Source organism: Canis aureus, chromosome 12 (assembly GCF_053574225.1).
Source record: "Canis aureus isolate CA01 chromosome 12, VMU_Caureus_v.1.0, whole genome shotgun sequence".
NCBI classification, from domain to species: domain Eukaryota; kingdom Metazoa; phylum Chordata; class Mammalia; order Carnivora; family Canidae; genus Canis; species Canis aureus.
The window spans coordinates 58,995,803-59,022,308 of record NC_135622.1 but is presented as its reverse complement, the minus strand read 5'-3'; the positions used below and the strand labels follow the sequence as shown (position 1 = coordinate 59,022,308).

Here is a 26,506-nt window from a genome sequence, read left to right as displayed (position 1 = left end):
ATTCTCTACCTTTTTTGGTTTTTCACTTGACATTCCTCTGGAGCCCTCTACCTTTCCTTTTTTCTTGACATACATGTTTTTCACCTTTTCTGAACTGTTTTCTCCTACATTTCCTATATGACATTAATACCAATTTTAGAGAGGCAAGTCAATTTATTTCCACAAGCGAGGAAAGAGTGGCTCAGAGAGCATGCTCATTTGCCAAGGTTACACACTAATGCAAGGGGATGCCAGGACTGCATCCTAGGTCCTGTGCTCTCTTCAAAGTGTTCCCATAGGATAGAAAAGATGTCATGAGTGGGGCAGGGGGAGGAGCAGGAAGTTTATGCTCAGATCAAATTTGGTAAATCAAAGTTAACCACAGGTGTCTCTGATCTTTTTATGTACAAGAGGAAGAAGATACAATATGAAGTGTTTCTCAAACCTATTTTACCAGGACACATTGTTTTAGTTCTCATATATAAAGTTCCAGAAATCAATGTTTTTTTGGAACGTATACTGAGAAATGATACCTTATAAGTTTATTTTTGCTTCACCTTATTAAAAACTACTTCTGTCATAAGGGACCAACTCACCTCACAGGTAAAGCTTTAGTGGTTTGCTCTGGCAGTTCAGGTGGATTCACAAACATCAATTTGAGGAGAAGTTCCAAATATCCAATATGTCTTGCCAATCTAGTGCTGAGGACCCAGGCCCAATTCCAACTCTCTCCTTCCCTTCGTCCACCAAAGTAAATGACAACTGAAATGCACAGTTTAAAAAAATTACTCAAAGAAATCATTACTCAAGTAGCCTCTTTTCTCACATTGTCAAATATCAAGTAAGGAAAGATAGGTTTACATGACTTTCCCTGGTCCCTAACTACTTCTCAAAGAACTCAACTAATTAACCAACACAGAAAAGGTATATGGAAAACAGAAAGTAAACTAACTAAAATATAATGTAAGAAACATAATCAGAAAGATAAAGCCTGGGCAGCCCTGGTGGCGCAGCGGTTTGGCGCTGCCTGCAGCCTGGGGTGTGATCCTGGAGACCCAGGATCGAGTCCCACATCGGACTCCCTGCATGGAGCCTGCTTCTCCCTCTGCCTGTGTCTCTGCCTCTCTGTGTCTATGAATAAATAAATAAAATTATAAAAAAAAAGAAAGATAAAGCCTTAAACAGAAGCATATAGCTTAGTTCAGACTCAAATATAAATGATTTGGGGTTCCATCACTTTTTTGCACCTATGGAAGTTTGACCAGTTCCTCCGATAGTGAATCTATTTCCTTTGCTACGACTAATGCTATCCCCTAAGAACAGGACTGTAATGGATTTTTTTACTTTGCTTTTAGATGAAATAAAGATGATAGGAATGATCAAAATGCCCAAGAGAATGCCATTGATGGCTCTAAAGACTTATTTTTTAAAAAGACTTAAAAATAATAAATCATTAACATATAAAAAAGTCAGTATAATAAATTATAGAGTTCTCCTTCAGTATTAAGGAGCAATACATCAGTGTTTAAAGCTACTACAACCAGATTGTAGACAATGTCTCTTTAGGCCAACTTATAAAATAGCAAAAAGATATGAAAAATCTTAATTAATTATGAAAATCACTAATTACTTAAGAAAAAAAAACCTCAGGAGAGATACAGATGTTTTATATTTTACAAATATCTAAATATAAAATTTTAAGATAATATTTTAAATAAAACAAAGAATCTTAACATTGTCTCTACTTTTTGAAAAAATAAAAAGCAAAAACTTACTAAAAAATATATATAAGAGAGCCAAGAAGCTCAATGATACTGCTATTCCAAGATTCAGGTCCACTGTAAAAGCAAACAACAAACCAAGCCCTCCACAAAGTAGCAAGGTCAGAAATACTATAAGCCAGGAAAACTGAAAAAGAGGTTCAATCTGTTGTCCTGCAAAAGTCTTCATTTCATCTGAAAGAGAAACAGGAAAACTTTAATCTTATTTTAAAAAATACAACTTCTTTTCCCTGCCCTCCAAGTGTTTATTTAAATTCCAGTTAGTTAATGTACTGTAATACTAGTTTCAGGTGTAGTTTTGGTTTTTTCTCTCAAGTTTTTAAGAAATACAACTTCTAACTCAATTAAAAATTTTCAATATAAACATTTATTGGGCACTAAGTCCCTAAATAGAATGTTGCTACTTAACCATGTCAGCTAATGTTCTCTTTAGAGAAACATCCAAACCTCATTCCCTAGGGGTATACCCACCCTTGTTTCACCCACTTTCTTGCTTCATACTGAGGATGCACAAATCCTTTTTCATATATTCCCATTTGTCAAGATTTTTTTGTGTGTATGGTTTATATTATATAAGCAACAAGGTATTTTTCCACATACAAAATGGGAAAACATTACTTTGCTCTATGTCTTCATACTACAGACCACCACCCTTCCTCTTTGGCACCCCTCCTCACCTCTTTTTCCTGCAATCACATTTGAGAATCACTGCTCTTAAAGCTATGTTGTGTGAGGAGCCCAAACGAGCCCTGAACAAGTCATCCTTTCTACAAAACTTGATAAAAAATTTTACAGGCAATACCTATCATTGAAGAAACCTATCCTTGAAGGAGTAAGATTTTGCCAATCAAAAGGGTGGTGGGAGGAGCCATCTAGAAAGTTCCTAACAAAGGTAGCAACCCAGGAAAAGTATCTAGTGTGTTCCTGCAAGAACCAACAGCCCTCTGGGAGTGCAGCACAAGGCATACACGTGAGGCAGTGCTGGTAGGTATGCCACGCAAAGTGACAAGTTTGGGAAGGGCTCTGGATATGACGATTATAAACAGCATATACAGGAGCACCTGGCTGGCTCAATTAGTGCAACACGTGTAACTCTTGATCTTGGGTTCAAGTCTATGTTGGGTGTGGAGCCCATCTGCTACCAAGGTGTCTTAGTAATGTTACAATACAACTGAATCTTTGTTTTAGGAAGAGAACTCAAATGATTGTGGAAGGAGTAACACATTCAGTTAGTAAACCGTGCAACACATACACCCATACATGAAAATCAATTTTGCATTACTTCAGAAAAAAAAAAACACCAGAGGAGCCTCGTTATTCATACAGACTTTTTACACACATGCCCTTTACCTTCTAGTTTCTTGAGTAAGAAGGATTTCCCACTTCCCCACTGTGCATACAGCCCCACACAAATGGGTGGCTGCATGGTAGGCTCGCTGAGAATGTCTGCCAGGGCACTGCTATACAAATCATAACCAAGCATGTCACCGTCTGTTTCAGTGGGAGACAAGTGTCCTGTAATTATAAACACCATATCCTTACATTAAAAAGAGACATTACCACTAGAAAGAACATCAATTCTCAATTATCAATTGTTTATTTAACTAGAAAAAAACCCTTATGTTAAATGGTTAGAACTGTGTAAAAATAGATTAAAAGATTCTTGAACACCATATTTCACTGAACTTAAGATACCTACTTATTGTAAGAAACACTATTATGTATAACTAAGAAAGAAAAAAATATGTTGCCAAATTGTGACACAATGCTCTCTTACCCATCAATTAAAAGACACGTTCCAATTTCAGAGATGTTAAAATGTGAAATAATGTACATTGTAGAATCAATAAAATATAAATAATATACAAACTAGTACATAGGAATAAATTTAATGTGTAATACCTATATAAAGAAAGCTATTAAATGTTACTGAAAATTAAATACGGTAATCAAAGAAAAAGAGACATTATATGGCTCCAGGCAGAAAGGTTCAATGACTTCAAGAAAGCAATTCTCAACAAATTAAATTACACTTTAAGACAACTCCAATCAAAATCCATGGGAATTTTTGAAAAACTGAAAAGCAGAAGAACACATAAGAATAGCTAAGAAAAAATTTTAAAAGATTACCAGAGAAAGACTAGTTGTCTTTGGAGGAAAACCAAAATATACTATAAAATAACAATAATTAAAACATCATACAACCAGCACAAGATATTAGCATAAGTGGCATTTCAAACCAGTGGGCAAGGGAGGAATTAGTAAGTGATTCTGGGAGGAGCAAACCACTCATCTAAAAAAAAAATGAAATGAAAACTCTCTAAGATGTATATCTTATACCTTAAAAAAAAAGTTTCAGAAACATTAAAAAAATAATGTAAAAAATCATAAAAATCCTAGAAGAAAATATAAGGGAAAAAATTTTTTAATCTCAGATAGAAAGGCCTTTCTTTCTCAATATAATATTAAAGCCAGAACTACAGGAAAGGACCAACAAATAAACTGCAAAACTGCCTAACTTTTAGATGGGGAATAAAAAACCCATCACCATAAACAAAGCAGCAGCTGGGAGGGAGGTGCAATATATAGGATGGACCCAGGACCTACATCCATAACATATAGACACTTAAAATCAATTTTTTAAAAAAATACCAAAAACTCAAGAGAAAATAGGCAAAGGATACAAACAGGAAAATGGCAAAAATAAAAATATCCTGTGAACATATGAAAAGACTACAATCTAGTAACTTCATAATGCAAATTACATGAGATTTTTTTTTCTCGTATTGATCTGATTAGCAAAGATTAAGGAGGCTAGAGCTCTCTAGTATTCACAAGGTTAGGGGAGCTACACTATAGTACATGGTCCAAGACAGAAGAAATTGTTATAGTTGTATAGAAAGTCTCCCAAAACTGTGAGCATCTCTGACTTGCCTATTCTACTTCTGGGCATTTATTCTAAGAAATAATCCTAAAAGCAATAGTTAATGAATACAATTACAAAGATGTTTACTGTACCACTAGCTTTTAAACATAGTTCGCTATTAAAAACTTTTATAATATGGGGGGGCGGGGGCGCCTGGGTGGCTCAGTGGGTTGGGTGTCAGCCTTTGGCTTGCGTTGTGATCCTTGGGTCCTGAGGTCAAGCCCCACATTGAGCTCCCTGCCCTGAAGGGAATCTGCTTCTCCCTCTCCCTCTCTCTGCTTGCTCCCCCTGTTTGTTCTCTCTGCCAAATAAACAAATAAAATCTTAAAAAGAAAAGAAAAATTATAATATGGGATTACCCTATTAATTGTTAAAATTTTAACAAATTAATTATTAATTAATTTAAAAACATTTTTAGAAATGTACAGAAAATCCTACAGGGTCATTCAAACAGCTATGAATTAAGAGATAGGAGACAATGGGAAATTTGCACTTTCTACTATATTTGTGTCTTCAGTTTTGAAATGTAAGAGTGTATAGTATAATCACAATCAGAAAAATTATTTTAAACTATAAGAACTCATAATAAAATAGAAGCATACTTAAAAACAATCTGTAAGTAAGAAACTCAACTGAGAGTTTGTGGCATTCTACCTATCTCTTTTTTAATTTGAGTAAAAAGGTGTTCCATATTTCAAAACACCACATATGATTACATACTCATATACATTCTTCTCAAACAAAAACTATTTGAGTACAATATTCAAAGAATTATGCTAGATGTTACAGAGGACATAAAGAAGAAATAGTCCCTGTCGTGAAGAACTTGGAATCTGAAGGGAGAAAATTCTAAAAGAAATAAAAGGCCATGTATAACAAGTATTAAAAAAAGAAATATAAACACAAGTGCTTGCTTAAGTATTCAAACAAGGCAAAAATTCTGTCCAGTTTAGGCAGATCAGTTAAAATTCACCGAGAAGGGAACAACTGACAGGAGCCTTGGAGAGAGAAGATTTGGACAAGAAACCTCCATGGACAGAGGGCAGACCTGTGGCAGGCATAACAAGCAAATATGGAGAACTGAGTTCTCAGAGGACTCAGGCCACAGAGAAAATGGAGCATGTTTTGATAAAAGCAAAATAAGAAGAGAATAAGAGGGAAAAGATTTTTAGAAAAGCAGACTAGATTTTTAGAGGTCTTTAAAGTTGATGGATAATTCTGAATGTACTTCACATAATTGCTACAGGACAATGCAGAAGAGTTCTAGACAGGAAGGAGTATTTTTCCACAGCAAAGTAATAACTTTCTCAACTTCCATAATCTCCAGTTAAGTGATAAGTGCAAAACTGCAATTGGTCTCTTAATTTTTCATGTAACGCTTATCTTTTAAAAGCAGTCAGGAATAAAACCCAATACTTACTGGCTCCAAATATTTGAGTTAAAATACTTTTTTGATGGCTACAGTCAATGTTGTAAGGAGTCTCGCCTGCTTTGTTGGGCCTATAAAGTAATCTTCCATCTTTGGGATTTCTTAGAAGAAGTTCTGCCAGTTTCCGACTCCTCCCACGAATAGCAATATGCAAAGGAGTGTCTCCTTTCTGGAAAATAGGAAATTTGAACTTTCATATACTTTACATATAGTATTTACAAAGTAACAATTTTCATCTTCTGTAAAATAATGAAACATCTAAACTTTTCATATTATTCATATAGGATGAATAAAATCTGAATTTTTATCTCTTTCTTCACTGTAATTTTTTTTTCAAGTTCCTTTCCTAGCTTTTCTTGGGTATTATTTCTCCCACAGCCCTCTAGAATGAAGGTCATTCTTCTCCCCTCCCCTCAACTCCCTGGAAGGAGAAGCAACAGGCTTTCTCCTTACAGCACCTGCCAGGCCATGGACCTACCTCTATCCATCATCCAAATATTTATTGTTCACAATGTCCTCCATTTTTCTCAACTAATTTAAATTCTACTGTACAATTTTCCTCTGCGTTTGTCTAGAAAGCTTCATAATCCACATTAATATCCCATCTAACAGGAATAATCTCATCTACCCCATGCCCTTTGCCAACCAACCCTTAAACTTCATTCTATACTTCTCTCCCTTAGTGTCCTTCATATCACATCTATCCATCTTTTGCCAGTACAACCTCTTCTTTCCTCATCTGTCAATTCTTCCTACATTAAGCTACCTTCTTCCCTTATTAGAATCCCCAATCACATTAGCAATCATATCCAATACTAATGAAAACATGTACAAACAGGCAAAAAAAAAAAAAAAAGACCTTAGGTCTGCACTGTGTTCTCCCACTTTTTACTTTACAAACACTTCTCTTGAAGACAATGACCCAAAAAGTTAACATATTAAGTTCTCAGTGCTCATCGACCCTGATCTCTCTAGAACACTAAATGAAAATGACCTGCAGTATTCTCCGTATAGCTTTGATGGCACAACCTTATCTCAATTTTGACTTTCCTCTTCTGCTTTGGGCATACTTCTTCCTTTTCTAGGTTCTCTTTCCGCATTCTAAATACATTACACAATAACTATGTACTGAGCTGACTCTATGTAAGGCACTGTGCTGGGCACCCTAGAGGATATAAAGATGGAAGACAAAACAGTCCCTGACCTTAACATCTTACAATATAACAGGAAGAAATTAGATAAACAGGCAATTATAAAACAAATGAGAATGTGACATGTGCCTTAAGAAAAATAAAGTTCTGACCTCAGTTTTCATCTTTCTTGCCAGGAAATACGGAAACTTTTCTATAAAGCTAAATGTATTCAACTGAAAAATCTCTTAAATTTATGCCATTCCTAGTTTTCAATATCAAAGTTTCCTTTTTTTAATAAGAAATTATATAAACATGGTGATAATAGGTGGGAAGATTTTGGTTTTGTTTTCTTAATGTTGTTTCTTGCTAAAATAAAAAGCAAATACATATTGATTCTGTGTTTTTTGTGTAATTGCCTCATAAATAATAAAAAGATAAACTTTATTACGGATTAGGAGAGCCCAAATCATACCATACGTTTAAATGGAAACATTTATATTTCTTATTTCATATATAAATCAATTCACTCCTTTTATGGGAGGAAATCAATGGAAGTAAAGAAAGAATTCCATTTAAAATGAAAACAAAATCAAACTAGGAATCAATTCTGTATGAAGTATTAAGCAATTCAGAGTTAAATTTACCACGAAAAATACGAACATTTCTCTAGAAGGATCATGGTGAGGACACAACAGAACACTGTATCTGCTGTTAGTGGACATTAACACTAGTCTGCTCTGAATCTGTCTTTTCCAGCCCCTTGGGTTCTTTCCCCTTGTTTGCAACAAGCGTACATCTGATGACATCCTCTTTAAATGGTGATCAATGGCAGCTCCCCATAACTGGTATGAGCAACAGAAGGGAAATCTAACACAGCCTCTATAATCAGAACAGAATCAGCTATCAGAACAGCCAAGAAGATATCATAGCACCAAAATGCCACACACACAGCCCCGCAAGTAAACTCTCCCTCCAAAAAATAAAACCAGACCCCCTTAAGTCCAGCAAATATATAGGTCAGTCTACCAAGAGCCTTCCAAAGAGTCTTCTCTCTGCACAGATGTTTTACCTTATCTACAGCAGACACTTTAGCTCCTTTATCTAGCAGCAGCTCTACTACTTCAATATTTCTCATCTTGGTAGCCTTTATAAGTGGTGTTTCACCATCCTGTAGGCACAGATAAGAAGGTTTGCCAGATTAATAGCTTTACTCCTAAATGTTTAAAGTCACATAAACGCATATGTAAGAATTCAAATATTCAACTCTAGTACAGTCTATATTGGAAATGTTCTCAAGAAAACATAGCTACAAAAACTAATGGCAAAAATGCTTTTCCCTTCACAACCAATCATTTGTATCAAAATAATTTTATATCACTCAGCCAAGAATGGGATATGCCTAGCTACTTATTAGCCATATCTGGCAACAGTCTCTTGCCCCTCACTGATATGACCATTCCCCATGTTCTACCACTAACACGAGGGGCAGCCCCTCCAGAAATTACTCCCCATTCACACCAACTCCCCACCAACCAACCCACAGCTTGGCAAGTCAATGTCCAGGCAAGCCAGTGCCAAGATTTTTCAGAAATCTGTACCAGCATCACTTCAGTTCTCTGTATACCTGACAATGGGTGTGAAATAGGGGAAATAATTTGGTACAATAAGCATGCCTCTGGAAAACTTCAAAAAAGTTCATGATTGCTTTCAAAATCAAATTAGGGGATAATGGAAGAGACCATAGTTCAGCACTGAATTAGGAAAGACAGAAACCTCGTCAGAACCCGCACATGGTCACAGCGGCTGACACATAGGTTCAAAAACAAAAATTATTATCAAAGTGTCACCCACAAACCAAAAGGCATCCCAGGAAACTTTCTGTCCTAGGATACTGAAGTTACCATAGTATAAAAAGATGCTAGTCTCAATCTCTAGCAGATAAAATAGTAATATCTTCTGGGTAACTCCACAAGTTTGTTTACTCATTAAGAATTCCTGCCACTTCAATCCAAATACATTCATTCAAATAGATTTTCCCCATGAAAAACGGGAACACATTAAGGCCAAATACAATCCTAACGTCTTATACAGTTTTATAATTTTCACATGATTTGAGAAAAACAGACAAAAGTGACTGGTTTGGGGAGCTAAGAACCATTCACATTGGTCTTTTAAAAGGAAATGTGCTCTGCATTCCAAACAAAAGCATAGAAGAATTATGAAAAAATGACCTGCCCACAACTTACGAATAGCTGATATTATATTTTCTGAAAGTACTTAATTAAAGTAACGAATTGCACACTATATTTTCCTGTGAATAAAGAACTTCAAAAGGGATACAAAATTACTCCCCAATTTGATATAGACTATTACCAGTAAAAATCAGTATAATTCTAGTATCAAACAAAAAACAATTGAAAAAAATAAGCAGTACTGGGTATGACTAAGAGAACAGAAATGTCCTTGATACCTTTGTGCATATCTCAGTGTCAGGATTGCACTGTAAGATATCTCTCACCATTGTTGCATTTCCTTTCTCTACAGCCCAATACAAAGCTGTTTTGTTGTCCTGGATAACAGAAAACAATAATCACTTCATTTAAGATACAATATTGGCAACTGTTTTTGTAAACATAAAACATCATTTTTAACATTTCTGCCAGAAAGCATTGATAGGTCTTACCAACAAACAAGAAATAATATTAATCCTTACTCTATCTTGGATTTACTCTTGAGAAATTCTTTATGAAATAAGCCTAAGAAAACAATATTACTATGTACAAAGCAGCAACGCCACATATTTGATAAGGTAAAGTATGCTTTTGTTAATGTGGTTGGATTTCTGGGCCATGCAATGGAAGTCATCAATACCTGAGCTCATCCTTAGACAAGTCAAATATTCTACAAATATTCTGACCCCTGGCTTTCCATTTGCCCCATCTTTTCAAAAGATAATACATGAGAATATACTACAGCAACAGAAGGTGAATGGTTTTCACCATGTTTTATTTTCTTAATCCCTACTCACCCTGCACCCATATACCAATCCTGATCTGATCCTTTAAAATCCCATCTAGTTCAAAAACCAAAAATAGATCCAATAGACCCTGAAAGGAGAGCCAGAGAACAGAATAAGTGACTAAAATGTAGGAAAACAGGATTGAGAGACAAAAAGAAACTAGGTAAAATCTAAATAGGTGAGCCAGTAACCATCATTCAGTGAAAATATGATTTTAATGTAAAAGATAGTGAATGACTTTCTGCTCTGCCACATTAAGTTTCCCATACCAGGGACACCTGAGTGGCTCAGTGGTTGAACATCTGTGCCTTCAGCTCAGGGTATGATCCTGGGTCGAGTCCTGCATCAGGCTCCCTGGAAGGAGCCTGCTTCTCCTTCTGCCTGTGCCTCTGCCTCTCTATGTCTCTCATGAATAAATACATAGAATCTTAAAAAAAAAAAAAAAAGTTTCCCACACCCAACTTTCTCTAGTGAAGATCCCCCCTCAAAATTGTGCATCCCAACATTCCTAGCCTTGCCCTCAGACCTCTCCCTGCCCTGCCCCTTTCTATTTCTGCCTCCACCTCCGCAGCTGAAGAGTACAGTCTTACACTTCCCCCTGCTCTTGAATTTCCTCATCCTATTATTCCACCATCTTTGCCTGAAATACCAGCCTATCTTCTGTCTATCTATCTAAATCCAGCCTATCTTTCAAACTTCGCTCAAATTCTACCTTCTCTCAGAAGCCTTCCTTAATGCCTTCTCTCCCCACCTCAAGACTCTTACACTGGAACCTTTTACTGGGCCACCTTATACCAAAAGGCATCACTTCGTATGTGTAGTAAAAACACAAAAATAAACATAAAACAAAGTAAAACCTCCCTAACTTAAAATAATGTCTCTTACAGGCAAGTGTTCCATGTTAAGTCCCTCATAGCATTTGGCATAATATTTATTTGTTTGATTTAAAATAGATTTGGATACAAGCTAAATTCAAAGGAAAACTAAGCAGAAATGTAGACTCACCAACAACAAAATGGGTTATTAAGTATAGATTTTTTTTTTTTACCTAAAGCTCTTGAAATATTGGATGAATTCACAAGTTTAGGGGAGCTTTTGCCTAATATTAGTAACCTCTGAAGCTCTGTGAGCTATGACTGCCTTAAGCAAAGTCCATAGGCACTATTTGGGGGTCCTAGGAAAGGCAAGCAGAATGGGGAAGAAGGAAAAGAAAGATAAAAGAGCAAGAATGGAAGAATAACATATGGACAAAGAAGATAAAACAGAGGGAAAATACTAAAGAAAATAAACAAATTGCATACATTCGAAGTACCAACAACTGTCTCAGTATCATAAACTATTCATTTCAGGATTGAATATATTTACGTATGAGTAAGAGGTATATTTAAAAAATATGAGCTTTGAACAAGCTCCAAAGTCATCTAATGTGACATTAATAGAAAAATTCTGTAATAAAGGCAGTGAAACTTAATTAAGCATCCATTATATTAGGGTCTATTAGCTCATTTCCAGAGGAAAATCAGCAGAATGACCATGTCATCAGTCATTATGTACAAGTGATTCTGCACAAAGATGACAGTAGGATGGGAATCACACACCTGTCCTCTAATGTCTATATCAGCATATTTCTGGAGAAGTGCTCGAACAATTTCCACATGACCACCTCTGACAGCGCCAATCAACACAGTATCCCCACTCTAAAAAGACAAAAAAAGAAAAAGGTAAACTGATAATAAGAATATAAACACTTCTGAAGTTAATCATCAGATATTTCTCTGAAAATTTCTTGGAAAAAGAATATCTCAGAGTAAGAAAAAAATTTTAGTTAACTAATATTATTAACGGACATTAATAGCCCTGGAGTAAGAGACAAGTTATACCTCAAAATGAGGACTCTGAAATTCCACAACAAAAGTTTAGAAAGTCGAGTTACCCAGAATAATAAGCCATACTCTTTGAAGGTGACCAACTTCCCATTATAAATGTAAATTAAATAAAATTACACGAGAGCTATCAACAAACCAAATGAACATTCAGAAATAACGTAATATAAAACCTTTGAAATAATGTTATGTGACAAAAACCACAGATTGTGAAAAAGAGAGTTGTAGGGCTAGAACCGTCAGTCGGTCTATAAGCACATTTCATCAAGGGAGAGGGTAGTTCCCAGACCAGTATCCATAGCCTAAGCAATGTGGCATTACAGGCTAACAGGCATAAGACTGACTCATTCCCCATGACAAGGATTAAATGTAGTTCATTATCTCATAGAGATATCGCTTTGCCCTAAAATTATATTCACCAAGCAACAAACACTATTAATTATATCTTCCTACTAATTCAAATGTAAAATGGCTATTTTGGCAATGGCAGAACTTTTTAACTCTAAACTACGCAACAGTTGCAGAAATTTGAGTTGGGAAAGTCCCCGAGCTATGGCTCATCTCAATCCTTAGTGGGCCTTGATGGCAAATCCTTAAGGATTGAATTTGGCACCCTAGAATATATTAACTACTACATTAAAAGCAGAAATAAACCCAAAGCAAACCAATTTTAGTTGATAATGTTAGCATTAATATGGTGCCAGAGTAGTAAGTTAATAAACGGTCATAAATATTTCATTGCTTACTATGTGCCATGTATTGTTCTAGGTACTGGAAAACAAGACAGATGAGTTCCCAGCTCAAGAAGAACTTTCTACAGGAGACAGACAGTATATAATAAACATAAACAAAAAATCAGACAAATGCCATGTAAATAAATTAAAATATAGTAATATGACAGAAAGTGACTGGACAGCAACTTTAGGTCATTGGAGAAGATCTTTCTGAGGAGCTCATATTTAAGATGAGGTCAGATGAGGAGACAGCCACGTACTGATCGTGAAGATTAGTATCCCCAACAGAGAATAGCTGGTACAGAGGTCCCAAAGCAGCAAAAGATCAGTGTGTTCAAGAAAGGAAAAAAGTTAGTATTGTGGCAACCTATTAAAATAGGGGTTAGAGTGGTGCAAAATGAGGACAGAGAGTTAGGTGAGGACAATGTCATGTAGTGTTTATAAACTAAAAAAGTAACATATATTCTACATGCAAGAGGGTGACTTTAAATAAAGGAGTACACATGAGATTTATTGCTTTAAAGATCACTCTGAAAAAAAAAATAAAGATCACTCTGAGAACAGAGAACAAATTAGAGACAGAAGGGAACCCAGTTAAGATGTTATTGCTATAACAATGGAAGATGGTGACTGGGACTAGGGAGGTAGTCGTGGAAATGAAGGGAAGCAGACAGATACTGGATGTGTTCTGGAGGTAGAGGCAACCAGACCAGCTGAAGAATTAGATGTGATAAGTGAGGAAGAGAAATCAATTCTAATGCATAGAACTTGAGGCTATAACAACAAAGTGAATGGTGATGCCACTGACCCAGATGAAGACGACTGAAGGAAAAACAGGGTTGGGATGAACCAAACAAGACATCTGCTTTGCTGTAACTTTTAAGTGCATTAGACATTCAAGCAGACAGTTCAGGTGGAAATACAAGTGTAGAGTTCTGAGAGGAGGTACAATTTTGAAAATTCTAAGTGAAGCTGAAAGTCTTGGGAAAGTGAGTAACACCAGCCATGAACACCACAGTCACAGACATCAAGGATGGTTACAGACTAATAGTACATGTGACATCTTCAGTAACAATATTATTTGACAAAGATTAAAAAGAACACCCTTCACAAAGATGGAATATATTTTAACTTCTTAGTTCCAAGGGTAGAAATAAAACTTATCTTTTATTAAAACAAATGTATGGCATACATGAAGAATCCCGAAAGGTGTGAGAAGTTAATCTTCCATCATGTTACCACTAGAAGACAAATCTCAAACAAGTAACCTACCCTATCAGGTATATTCACATATGTTCCAGCATCGAGGAGATCCTGTACAATCTCTGTATGTCCCTCCTTTGATGCAATCATCAAAGCTGTATTTCCATCCTTATCTGTTAAATTTACATTTGGGTTCCTTTTCAAAATTTCTTTTACTGACTGTGTGTAGCCTCCTTTTACTGCTACAATCAATGCAGTCATTGAGTTCTAAAAAACAAAAGCCCAAGAAATCAGTTAAATCTAGAAAACATATGATTTATACCATAGTCCTAAAACTGATGTTTTCAAAAAGGCAGTCTATTTATTAACAGTGATTTCTGATAATAAATGTCAACATAAATAACCAGTCACATACCAAATACTGGCTAGAAAGTCTATTTTCTGTTATTGAAGGTACATTAATTTTCTTGAGTCAATAGGACAGTTATAACATTCAATTCCTCAAATGATAATCTGAAATTGGATTCGCTAACAATGAACAGATCCCCTCACTAATATGATGAGATGGGGTGATTCAAAATTAAACACATTCTATTTTTTTTAAAGATTTTATTTATTTATTCATGGGAGATGCAGAGAGAGAGGCAGTGACACAGGCAGAGGGAGAAGCAGACTCCATGCAGGAAGTCCAATGTGGGACCTGATCCCAGGATCATGCCCTGGGCCAAAGGCAAACGCTCAACCGCTGAACCACCCAGGTGTCCCAATTAAACACACAGATCAGTCAGGCTTCAAAGAATTGTTTATAATAAAATATATAGGAAAAACTGAAGTAAAATAATGAATTAATAGCTATAGGGTACTTCAACACAATAAAGTATAATATATTCTTCTGTCTTTCACAGTGATCTAGAAACCACATTTTCAAATCTGTTCTCATTTTTAGTGGTTTTTTAAAAAGCTGCACATCTGGGGCACCTGGGTGGCTCAGATGATTAAGTGGCCAACTCTTGATTTCAGCTCAGGTCATAATCTCAGGGTCCTGGGACAGAGCCCCACATCAGGCTCCACACTCAGTGGGGAGTCTGCTTGAGGATTTCTTTCTCTCTCTTTCCCTCTGCCCCTTCCCCTGCTTGCATGCTTTAAAATAAATCTTTAACAAAAATAAAAGCTGCATATCTTATTTATAAAATAAATCACCTAACAGAAGAAAGTGACTCATTTACGAAAGTATTTAAGCTGCTTCCTAAGAAACTGATCTATATTGAGACGTCATACGATTTCCTTATAGAAATATTAGATCAAGAATGCCTGGGTGGCTCAGAGGTTGAGTGTCTGCCTTAAGCTCAGGGCATGATCCTGGGATCCAGGACCGAGTCCCACATCGGGGTCTTTGCAGGGGGCCTGCTTCTCCCTCTGCCTATGTGTCTTGCCCCTCTCTCTCTGTCTCTCATGAATAAATAAATAAATAAATAAATAAATAAATAAATAAATAAATACATACATACATACATACAATCTTTAAGGAAAAAAAAGAAATATTAGATCAGCCCCCAAAACTGAGTTATAATTCTCTCACATATTAAAATAACATAACCTTTTAAAATCCTATTAAGAGTCAAAAATCAGGGGCACCTGAATGGTTCAGTGGTTGAGCATCTGCCTTTGGCTCAGGTTGTGATCCTGGGGTCCGAGGATTAAGTCCCAAACCAGGCTCCCCACAGGGAGCCTGCTTCTCCTTCTGCCTATGTCTCTACCTCTTTCTCTGTGTCTCTCATGAATAAATAAAATCTTTCAAAAAAAATAAAAATTAAATTTTAAAAGAGTCAAAAATCATAGAAATAAGCCACTTATCCACTTGATAAATTGTCCAAAGAAAAGGAAGGTAAAAGGTATGAATTTCATGGCTAAGAATCCTGTTTTCCCACACAGCACTAAAAATATTATATACTCCTTAAAAAGATCAGCAATTAGCAGTTCTGTCAATGTGGAAAATAGGAAGAACTGGTTGGTATTATGTCAAGAAGCCAAGTATGATTTAGAGTTCACTTTTGTTACAGAGATTATTGCAGCCAGAGATTTGGTACTATCCTTTCTCCAAATACTTTATGATCCATCTCACATAATTTTGCAAAGAATACTCTGTATTAATCATTTCTTGTGCATAAATATCATTTTAATGATATTAAAACTGATATTAAAATGATATAATTATATCATTAAAATGATATTAAAATTATATTTAAAAATGATATTAAAATAATGATATTATTATTTAATTATAATCTCACAAGGTCAAGGGAAAAGTCTCTGTTAGGCTTCTCCAGTACCCCCAGCACATTTGGCACAGGGCTGCATGCATAACAGGTGCTCAATAAGGAATTAATAACTGCTACTCAGTAGGATGTATTGAACCAATTTTTAAGCTTTCTAGGTTTTGACTGCTGCTTTCTGACCTTTTTAAATCTATTGGAGGAAGAAAGTAAGTCACAGCTAAATATATCCTAAAAATTACAATATTATTTTAGATTTTTTAAAAAAGGTATTTTAACAGAACATAACTATTTTCCCTCAATTAATAGTATTTCAAACTACTTAATTTGAAGAGTATTTCAATACTAATTCAATCAAGAGCAAGATTAGAATATGTTTTTTATATTTTAGCCTCCCAAAATTTATGTGTATTAGCAATAGATCCTTAAAAGCATATATTTATAGTACATACAACCTAGAACATAATATATTTGTCAAGATAATAGAAAGAAAATGCTTGTTTTTCTAAGTATCACTTACGAACTATAGGGAAAATTTTCTAGACATATACTAAGAAAGAATATTCTCTCCCTTAAAACTAAAAACATATCTAATAGAAATATGTTAACCATGGGTTAAACAGAAAAGATACTTACAGCTCCTTCTTGATCAACATCAGCTCCCATGGCCAATAAATGTTTTACACACTCCAAATGACCTTTCCGTGCGGCCCAAACCAGAGGGGTAGTTCCATACTATAAAAAAACAGTAAATTTAAAATTATTATCAGAACTGTAGTAAAAGAAACTTTCTCAACATGATTTCTGATAAAAATCATACTGAGTATTCTTAAATTACTGTTTATACAAATTTTAATTTTAATCCTAGATAAGCCATATTTTCCCCCACTTTCTTTCTCCTAAAGAGATGATTAACCATTGTATAAAACCTCTTTTAACTAACTTTGACTTTTATAATTAGTGACAATTTTTCTATCACAAAGTCAAAGTCATACAGCCTCTAATTTTCAACAAGCTTTCATTGCTTCCTGTATCTTGTGAAATACAATTTAAAGTCCAACAGTCTTACTACAGGCAAAAACAGTTAACAAGCAAATGACAAGTAGAATTCCAAGTACTTTACATAGGTTAACTCATGTAATCCCTATCAGAAGAATAAGGAAAATTTGAAGCATCACATTTTCACAGACAGCAAATGAGACCCTGAGAAATTAATTACAGGCTTGAAGTCACAAAGCTACTAAGAGGTGGAGTAAGACCCATGACCCCAACAAACCTGCTTCAGTCTGAGCTTTTAACCACTACCCTCAAATCAGCCTCTATACTAGATAAAATAAACTTTCCTAGAAACTGCACTCAAAGGCATCTTCAGCTTGAATGTGATTCAAAAGACATCAAAGAATGTATGCTATGCATAAAAGCAATTCTCAACATCTTTGGAGAGTCTGGCAATTAAAAGACATATGAATACCCACAATGATCTTTCACTACATGAGACTACAGATTGAAATAAACATACAATAAACACCTACTTTCTATAACAGCTCTGTCCAACAAAACTTTCTATGCTGATGGAAATGCTCTATGATTCTACACTGGCCAATACAGTAGCCACTAGTCTCATATGGCTACTGAGCATTTGAAATGTGGCAAGTATGACTGAGGAACTCTGGTTTTGTCACACTAAATACTAAACATTTTCTCAAAACGTAGAGTGACAGACTAGGTAGCATAATACCTGATTCTGGAAAGGCCTTGAATGCCAGGTCATATGAAGCATTTTTCAATAGGCCAACAGGAGAAATTAAAGATTTCACCATCATATTAAAGTGTCAAATCAGAAACATCAACAAAGAGAACCATATCCACTTCAGACATAAAATAAAACCTCTCCTATCTGAATTAAAAGACAGCCAATCTTGATGAGCACAGGTATTGTATGTAAGTGATGAATCACTAAATTCTACTCCTGAAACCAACACTGCATGAATGTTAACTAGAATTTAAATAAAAATTTGAAAAAAAATAGAAGGCAGCCAATCTGAATTAACGAACAGTCTCCAATACAATACTTTTAAGTGCCATACTGTTAAGTATTTGCAATGATCTCTTTATAGTCCTTGCTAACCTATTATTTTAGGTAATACTCTTTTTAAAATGAGCATAAGCTGCATAAAGTGTATAAAATACATCAGTCTAGGGGCACCTAGGTGTCTTAGTTGGTTAACCATCTGACTTGGCTCAGGTTATCTTAGGGTCCTGGGATTGAGCCCCATGTGTCAGGCTCCATGCTCAGCAGGGAGTCTGCTTCTCCTTCTTCCTTTGCCCCTTCCACTACTTTCTCTCCCACTCTCTTTCTGTCTCAAATAAACAAATAAAATCTAAAAAATAAATAAAATGCATCAATCTTAAATATACTACTTGCCTTTTTTATACATATGTATACATACACCCATAAAACCACAATCCAGGTTAACATAAAGATGACTCCTAATATTCCGATCAGATTAAGCAATACTATTTTACTTAAATTCATGCTCAGAATATATTCCAATTATCAAAAATGTCTAATTATTAGATATTTTCCTATATTTCGCTGAAATGTTATTAATTTGAAAAGATTACAGTTACCCACAATATCTCAAATTCTAATTAAATAAACACTTTTTAAATGTTTGGGATGAATATTAAGGATTTTAAAAAAAGGAACAGAACAAAATTCTGGTAAACTTTCTGAAGCGGATGGCAAATAAGCTGAGTGTGAAGGATAAACAGAAAGTAAAGCAGACAAGGAGGAGGGAGCCCTCCACACTGAAAGAGCACATGCAAAGGCAAGAAGGAAGGGCTAAGAATAGATGAATCCAGACATCCACATCCTTTGGTGGTCTAGCAGGAAAGGCAGTTAGTTTTAGGGTTCAGATGGCAAGAGAAAGGGCAGAGGGAGCCAAGGCCTATCTTCACACATATACCAGGGATTGATGTCTTCAGCATTTTAAGCATGAGAAACAGAAAACTAAACTTGAATTTTAGTAAAGACCATTCTGGCAATAATACTTTGAAAGCAGCTAGGACTGAAGGTAGGAATAAGAGTTATAATAGAAAACTTCAAATAATAAAAATAGGGAATCATCCCTATTTTCCAGAGAATGATTAATGTAATATAAAAGACAATGGAGGAACATCTAGTAGGTATTATGTATAAGGGATCCACTTAGGAGATATCTATATAAAATACATTCATATATATAAACAGAAGATTCACCAGCACAGTCATGAGATCACATGAAAAAACTTGTATTTAGACATACTGAGTGGACATAATATGGACTGGACCTGGAAAGATCCTGCTGACCTACCTTATCAGAGCAGTTGACTTTAGCACCATTTTGCAGTAAAAGATGCACTATATCTGCATGGCCTCTCCCTGCTGCCCAAATGATTGGGTAAACACTGTACTGCTGGGAGACAGGTAGGTGGGGAAGTAGGCAGACAGAAAAGGAAGTTGAGGAAGGACGATGCAAGGAAGGAGGAAAAGAAAAATCTTTTAGGTGGATATTTACAACACACATTTGCTAAGAAAAGTAAATAATAAAGGGAGTAATACAAAGTAATATGTTAAAAAATCAAGTCACAGATCATTCTCCATTTTAAAAAAACATAATACTCATCAGACATAATCAGCTAATAAAATACATTCAACTTTAAATACATATATATTATTAACACATTTATTTTTACAGATTAATACATTTAATGTGATTACGTAGCTAATGGCAAGACTAATAAGAGAAATGTATAATATACTCCTTCCATTAACTTATATAATCTTTCCATTAACTTGAATAAGTTTCTCCTTTTTTAGCTTTATTGAGGAATAACTGACAAAATCACAAGATATATAAAGTGTACAACATGATTTTTTGACATATGTGTACAGTAATAAAAGGATATCCCTCATTAGTAAGATAATTTCTCAATCTGCAGTCTGAGATCAAGTCTTAAGTAGAGTAGTAATGCATGTATTACCACATAAAGACATGTACAGAAAAATGGTATGGATATTTGGTCAACATCTCCTTTCTTTAAGTAAGTTTAGATTAAGAAGGCATACCCAGAAAAAACAGGCAAGATGAATTAAGGATTTCAAATTCTCCTTTGAAATGTTGAATAGTTATAATTAAAGTTTAAGCCCCAAGAGTTGCCCTTTTGTTGATAAAATCGAGAAGCTTACCTTGACTTCATTGTGATTTGAAATTATATCCTCCATTACTATCTTTAATAAGATGTAGATAATTTCTATCCAATATGAAGTCTAAAATATAACCAGCCTTAAGCATTACCTAAGAGAACTTACCACTTGTATTAGAGTGAAATTTTTAACGCTTACCAAACCAGTGACACTTGGATTGGCGCCATGAGAAAGCAGCAACTCTACCACTTCCGTACGGCCTTTATAACATGCCCACATAAGAGCTGTCCAACCTCCCTAAGGAAAAAAAGGGGGTGGGGGGACTTTTGGTCATCTCCAAGCACAAAAATGCCATTCATGAAGTTCCTTTTTTGAACATTTCTATATAAAACCATTGTGTATGAAGGCACTACTATGTAGTTTTATATTCCCAAACTTCACAAATACACAATAGGATCTGAAACAGGTCAAATCTCTTAATTCCAAAAATGATTACTCCAAATTTTGACTATATCATGGAAACTGAAAGAGAACATTCATATTAGATTTTTTAAATTTCCAATATTTAAAAATAAATAAATGAATTTCCAATATTTATTTTGGCTGTTTAAAAATTTTTTCTTTGGAACACTTTCTATGTCCCTAGATATTCTTCTTGTATGAGTCTAGACTTTTTCTAGAGAGGAATTCCAGCAGTCATATTCAACTCCTGCATTTAAACATATCCTATAAATCCCAGATCATTACAGCACCTCTTGCTAAAAAAAAGAGGATACTGAGGCAGAGATCTGTAGATCACGGATTTCCAGGGTGAAGTCATCACGTATGAATGAACAGCATGATGACGTTCTATTTTCTAAATTACAGGAGCAATTTTCTTTTCTTTTTTTATTTTAAGCAATTTTCTCTTCAGTCATAATGCAGTTCAGTAAGAAAGACCAATGTAATCAAATTATACTAAGAAATGAATGTTTTGGGCTTTTTTAAACCATTTAAATCCACATTTGGTTCTGAGAATATAAATCACTTAATCCTTCTGATTCTCTTTCATCATCATGAAAAAGGAGATTAAAAAAATACTTGCCCTGATCAGAAAAGGGCACAATTGCAGAAAGGGAAAACAGATCAGTGGTGGCCAGCGGCTAAGGAGTGGGTGGACTGGATAATTATAAAGGAGCAGTCTAAGGGTACTGTTAAGGTGGTTTAACTGCTCTGTACAGAAGGTGGTGGTAGACATAAGACATTTGCACTTGGCAAAACCCATAGAACTGTATACCCCAAGAGTGAATTTTACTGTATGCAAATTTTTTGAAAATCAACCAGAATATGGAGAGAAAAACTGAATACAGACTGGGCCAAAAGAATCTAACTATATTACAAATGAATCACATAATCACATAACTACTTAGGAGCTAACCCCCAGGTAACTTTGGAAAGCAGTATTTTGCCTGAATACTATAATGTTAAAGACAGAAAGTAAAATAGTTCTGTGTCTTCCCATCTACTTCATCAAGTTTGAGAATACATATAAGATTATAGAGATAAACAGACTATGTAAATTATAATCATAATTGTAAGTACAATATGGTAGAATGCTACAGTTCCTTAAAGCTCAGACCACTGACACTTCATAAAGCATTATCAGCAAAGAAGTACATGTTTTTATACATCAAGGCAGAGCAATTCCTTCCTCTATTCCACTGTTAAAATTAACTTTGGAAAAGGGCAAACATTTTGCAAAATAAATAAGCTAGAAATTATCTTTCTTCATCTTTATGCTTTAAGCAGATGTCTGAAGCAAATTAAGACCTAAGATGATTAAGAATCATATCTTGTTCAACCTGTAATATATATGGATGGCATGTCTGAATAGAATTACATTTTAAAAATAAACTTATAAACATTATTCTGAAAATTGTAACTTCAAACAACTGAAAATATTTTAAAACTATACTGTCCCTCTTAAAGGTCCTCTTAAAGAAAACAATTCTCTAAGTTTGAAAACACTAATATATTGGAAATTATTGCGTTGTTTTTAATAATATTTTAGAATCTTAAACTCTGAAATAAACTGAAAATGATAATCAAGAATATTCTAAAAGGTCATTATCTCACCTGGGTTTTTATACATTCTTGAGGGTTGTTTCAATGCCCGGCCCCAAATCCTAAAAGTGATGTTTTAATATCAACTCATGCACAAAAGTACAAGGTTCCAGACATACTTGCTACTGATTAAGATTCCAGCTAATTAAACAGAACATCTTAAGTGACGCACATACCATATCACGGTGCTCCAAGTTGACCCCACACTTAAGCAGTTCTTCTACAATGTGCACGTGCCCTTCCTTGGATGCCGATATAAGTGCTGTCCAGTTATCCTTGAACACAGTCACCAATGTTACCATTTCAAAACCAAAAATCACAACCCATAGTGAGGGAAGTAAATTCAAGTTTACGTACCAAATGATCATACCAAATTGACATGATCTGACCCACTCTAAACAACTCTAAAATAACACCAAAGCATAAGCTCTGTTAAGAATTTATCAGTGTATCACCGCAGTGGTGCAGAAGTGCTTTCACAACTGCTCGTTCAGTCTTTTCACTGAATGTCTAATTACATATTGCATTTTTTTAAAAAAAGACAAGATGACTATCAAAACCTTAAAGTTAATCCTTGTGGCTGCCAACCATTACTATAAATTGAAATTAAAGAGCCGTCATCAGATTTAAGAGCACATTCACAGGCTATTAAACTAACGTGATCCCATGATATATTTAGAAACTACATGATAAAAAAAACTACTGTCCTTTATTTTTAAATAAAGGCTACAAGTATCTAAGTATATGTGCTCCCTATTCAGTCAGTACCATCTATATATAAAAAACAAAGAGCTGACTTTTCATTGAAAGTAAAAATTTCTCCTGCATCACCCCTTTAAAAAACTGACTTTGCATATTAGGCAAAATTAAGATAGACCTGAAAGAACAATTGTAATCTACTAATTTTGAATCACTTCTTAAAAACAACAAAGTTAAGGAAAAGACAACAGATTATTTTAATATATACCAGATCTTCCAGATTGCAATTAGCTCCATTCTTAATTAACTCCTTCACTATTTCCAGATTGCCTTGTTCAGCGGCTATCATCAATGGGGTCTGGCCACACTAGAAAATATAAAAGACACAGAGGGCTTTATGAAATGCCACAGTTAAATATACCACACTTGTGTTTCCACAATGTTATGTTAAACATTGTTTACAGAATTTCTCAAATTTAGAAACACCTTTGAAATCTTAAGTTTTCAATTTGCTAATAATATCCAAGTCAAAGAGAAAATGAAACTTTTTTGGCTAAAGCATTAGTAGTCTGGTTTTGGCACTACAATTTCATTCAAAACAAGAAAAGATGAATACTAGGCTCTGAGAAGTAATTACCACAATGTATATAAAAATCTTAGCATATCTATGGTAACCAAATTCTCTAACAATACCAGATAAAAATATGATACAGAATGTGATTTTAACCATATATGTAAGATGTTCATCAGGGCAAGAGGGAGGAAAGTAAAACTATACATAAAAACCTCCAGTTGCCCCCTATGTGCCTAGAATGAGACACAGTAGTAAGAGACAGTACATCTAAGCCCTGAGAATACAGCAGGCCTGGGCAGCCAGATCCTGGGATGGGTTCCTTCCACAAGCAGGACTCATCTACCACAAGGACAATACACACATGATCATCTTCTGTAAGGGCCATGGTAAGAAACAGATGAGCAGCAGTGGGCTAACAATGATAGTACTAAAAGTGTTAAAACATACTAAGGTATATGAGAAAAAAATTTACACCAAAAATTAAGTTCAATTAGTCAAATATTTAAGTATCTACTTACTATGTATATATCAGTGTGGGGTCACTGATATATGTGTTAAATGCTAACATGACATCGTTTCTGTGTAAAATCCCCAGTAACCACTATTGCTCTTTTGGATCAGAAACAAAATACTTACAGTGGCCATGGCAGGACTACCTCAAAACTTACTCTGTCCCATTCCCTCCCCACCAACATACTCCTAAGCTCTTTCCCACCTCTGGACCCTCACAACAGTTTTCCCTCTGTCCCACCCAATTAACTACCACCCATCCTTCAGCTCTTGGGTCAAACATCAACCCCTCAAGAAAGTCTGACTAAGCCCCCCTAATTCTCCTTTATTATACTAAACTTTGTGATTATGTTTGTTTGATTAACAACTGATAACTGTCCATTTCTCCTAAAGGCTCTAAATTCCATGAGGGTAAGATGCATGTCTGTTTTTGTTTTTTGTTTTTTTTTAATTTAATACTGTATTCTCCCAAAAAGAGAGGCAACCAAGAAACAGACTCTTAAGTATAGAGAACACACTGATGGTTACCAGAGAAGAGGTGGGTGGGGGTGGAGTTAAAGAGAGGATGAGCATCAGGTGTTGTATGGACGTGCTAAATCACTAAATTGTACACCTGAAACTGGTATTACACTGTATGAAAAGAATAAACATAAGTGTAGATGTAAAAATAATAATGTATCACCAGTGTGAAGGACAGTGATTGTCACACAGATATTCAAATATCTGTTGAGTAAATGAGTGAGCAAAAGCTCAAAGAATTAAAAAAATCTGTCAATGGCAACATACAAAGAAGCAAATACAATAACTGGTAAAATACAACAGATGCTATTATAAGAATAATACAAGCAAAGACTTAAAACACAAATATTGGTTTAAGCAAAGTATAAAAGTAAATTGCTTTAAATAGAGACATTCTTATATAACAGTGGATATTAAATTATGCATCATTCAACCAAGGTCATCAGGGAATGAGGTATTATTCACAAATAGATTTTTCCAGGTGAAAAAGCTTATCCTTTAAACATTAAATTTGATTATATATTTTATGATAACTATTACTTTAAAAAGCAATGCACACATTACTTACTACTTGTTAAACAGATTACCTTAAACATTACATTTGCAATTGAGTCATAACTACAGACATCAATTACTACACCAAGCTTGCTTCTGTCAGCTGTAACTTCTTCGACAAACTTTCTATAGCAACCTTTTCCTTCCTAATCGACCATGATAAAAAGTGAGATAACAAAGACATTGATATAATACACAAATTAAAACCAAGTAATCCTGAATCCATGGCCCTAACGATATATGAATTTTACATCAGAGTTTTCAGATTAGTAATTCCAGAGACTCAGAATTTTCCTGTTTACTTTCTGGGGTCACAGTCATTTCAGAAAGTTCACAGAGATAGGTGCTTCTTGAGTATGAGGGAGAAAATAATGTAGATGTGCATACATATCTATAAGACAAATAAGAAACATGGTATAAATTTGATTAACTAGAAACAAGCCAAATTTATTTATGTTTAAAGATTTTTTTATTCATTTATTCATGAGAGACACAGAGGCAGAGACATAGGCAGAGGGAGAAGCAGTCTCCATGCAGGGAGCCCGATGTGGGACTCAATCCCGGAACCCCGGGACCACACGGAGCTGAAGGTAGACGCTCATCCACTGAACAACCCAGGCATCCTGAAACAAGCCAAATTTAAAACTTGAATAGTCATTACTTTCTCTTGCAGAAACTATTAGTGGTCTCTCCAGCATTCAAAGTGACAGGATTTTGTTTAGGGGCAGCAATGTGCTCAGCTAAAAAAAAACCCACACTGTTCAGCCTCACTTGCAGCTGGAAATCATCCTATGCTACTGCTTGAGCTAAGTCTCCCAGGACAGCTCAGCAATTAGACGAGCTCAGCTGCCTTCTTCCTTTTTCTTGCCCCATATGTAGACACATTGGTGAACATGGCAAGATGGCTGATGTGCAGTTACCAGCACACAGTGCAGAGTAGAGAGAGAGGCAGAAGGAACCTGGGAAGATTTCCGGAATCCAACGTATCAACCTTGGA

At 35.1% G+C, this 26,506-nt stretch overlaps 1 protein-coding gene across 21 annotated transcripts in view; it reads right to left on the bottom strand.

The window, feature by feature from the left end:
• KIDINS220 (kinase D interacting substrate 220) overlaps nt 1-26,506 on the bottom strand; it is a 104,173-nt gene that overhangs the window by 65,880 nt on the left and 11,787 nt on the right. For 15 of the 21 annotated variants that reach the window (XR_013349838.1, XM_077844219.1, XM_077844221.1 and 12 more), the window contains exons 3-15: nt 23,620-23,718; nt 22,829-22,927; nt 20,748-20,846; nt 19,717-19,818; nt 16,997-17,095; nt 14,157-14,354; nt 11,866-11,964; nt 9,719-9,817; nt 8,318-8,416; nt 6,107-6,284; nt 3,111-3,275; nt 1,755-1,934; nt 576-741 (exon numbers count right to left, since the gene is read on the bottom strand). Coding sequence is in view for 20 of the 21 variants with exons in the window: in XM_077844219.1 (XP_077700345.1) it covers nt 576-741; nt 1,755-1,934; nt 3,111-3,275; nt 6,107-6,284; nt 8,318-8,416; nt 9,719-9,817; nt 11,866-11,964; nt 14,157-14,354; nt 16,997-17,095; nt 19,717-19,818; nt 20,748-20,846; nt 22,829-22,927; nt 23,620-23,718 (1,682 nt within the window). In the remaining variant the exon portion in view is untranslated. The remainder of the gene's footprint in view (nt 1-575; nt 742-1,754; nt 1,935-3,110; nt 3,276-6,106; nt 6,285-8,317; nt 8,417-9,718; nt 9,818-11,865; nt 11,965-14,156; nt 14,355-16,996; nt 17,096-19,716; nt 19,819-20,747; nt 20,847-22,828; nt 22,928-23,619; nt 23,719-26,506) is intronic. The other 6 variants (XM_077844222.1, XM_077844225.1, XM_077844206.1 and 3 more) reach the window with 1 other exon arrangement.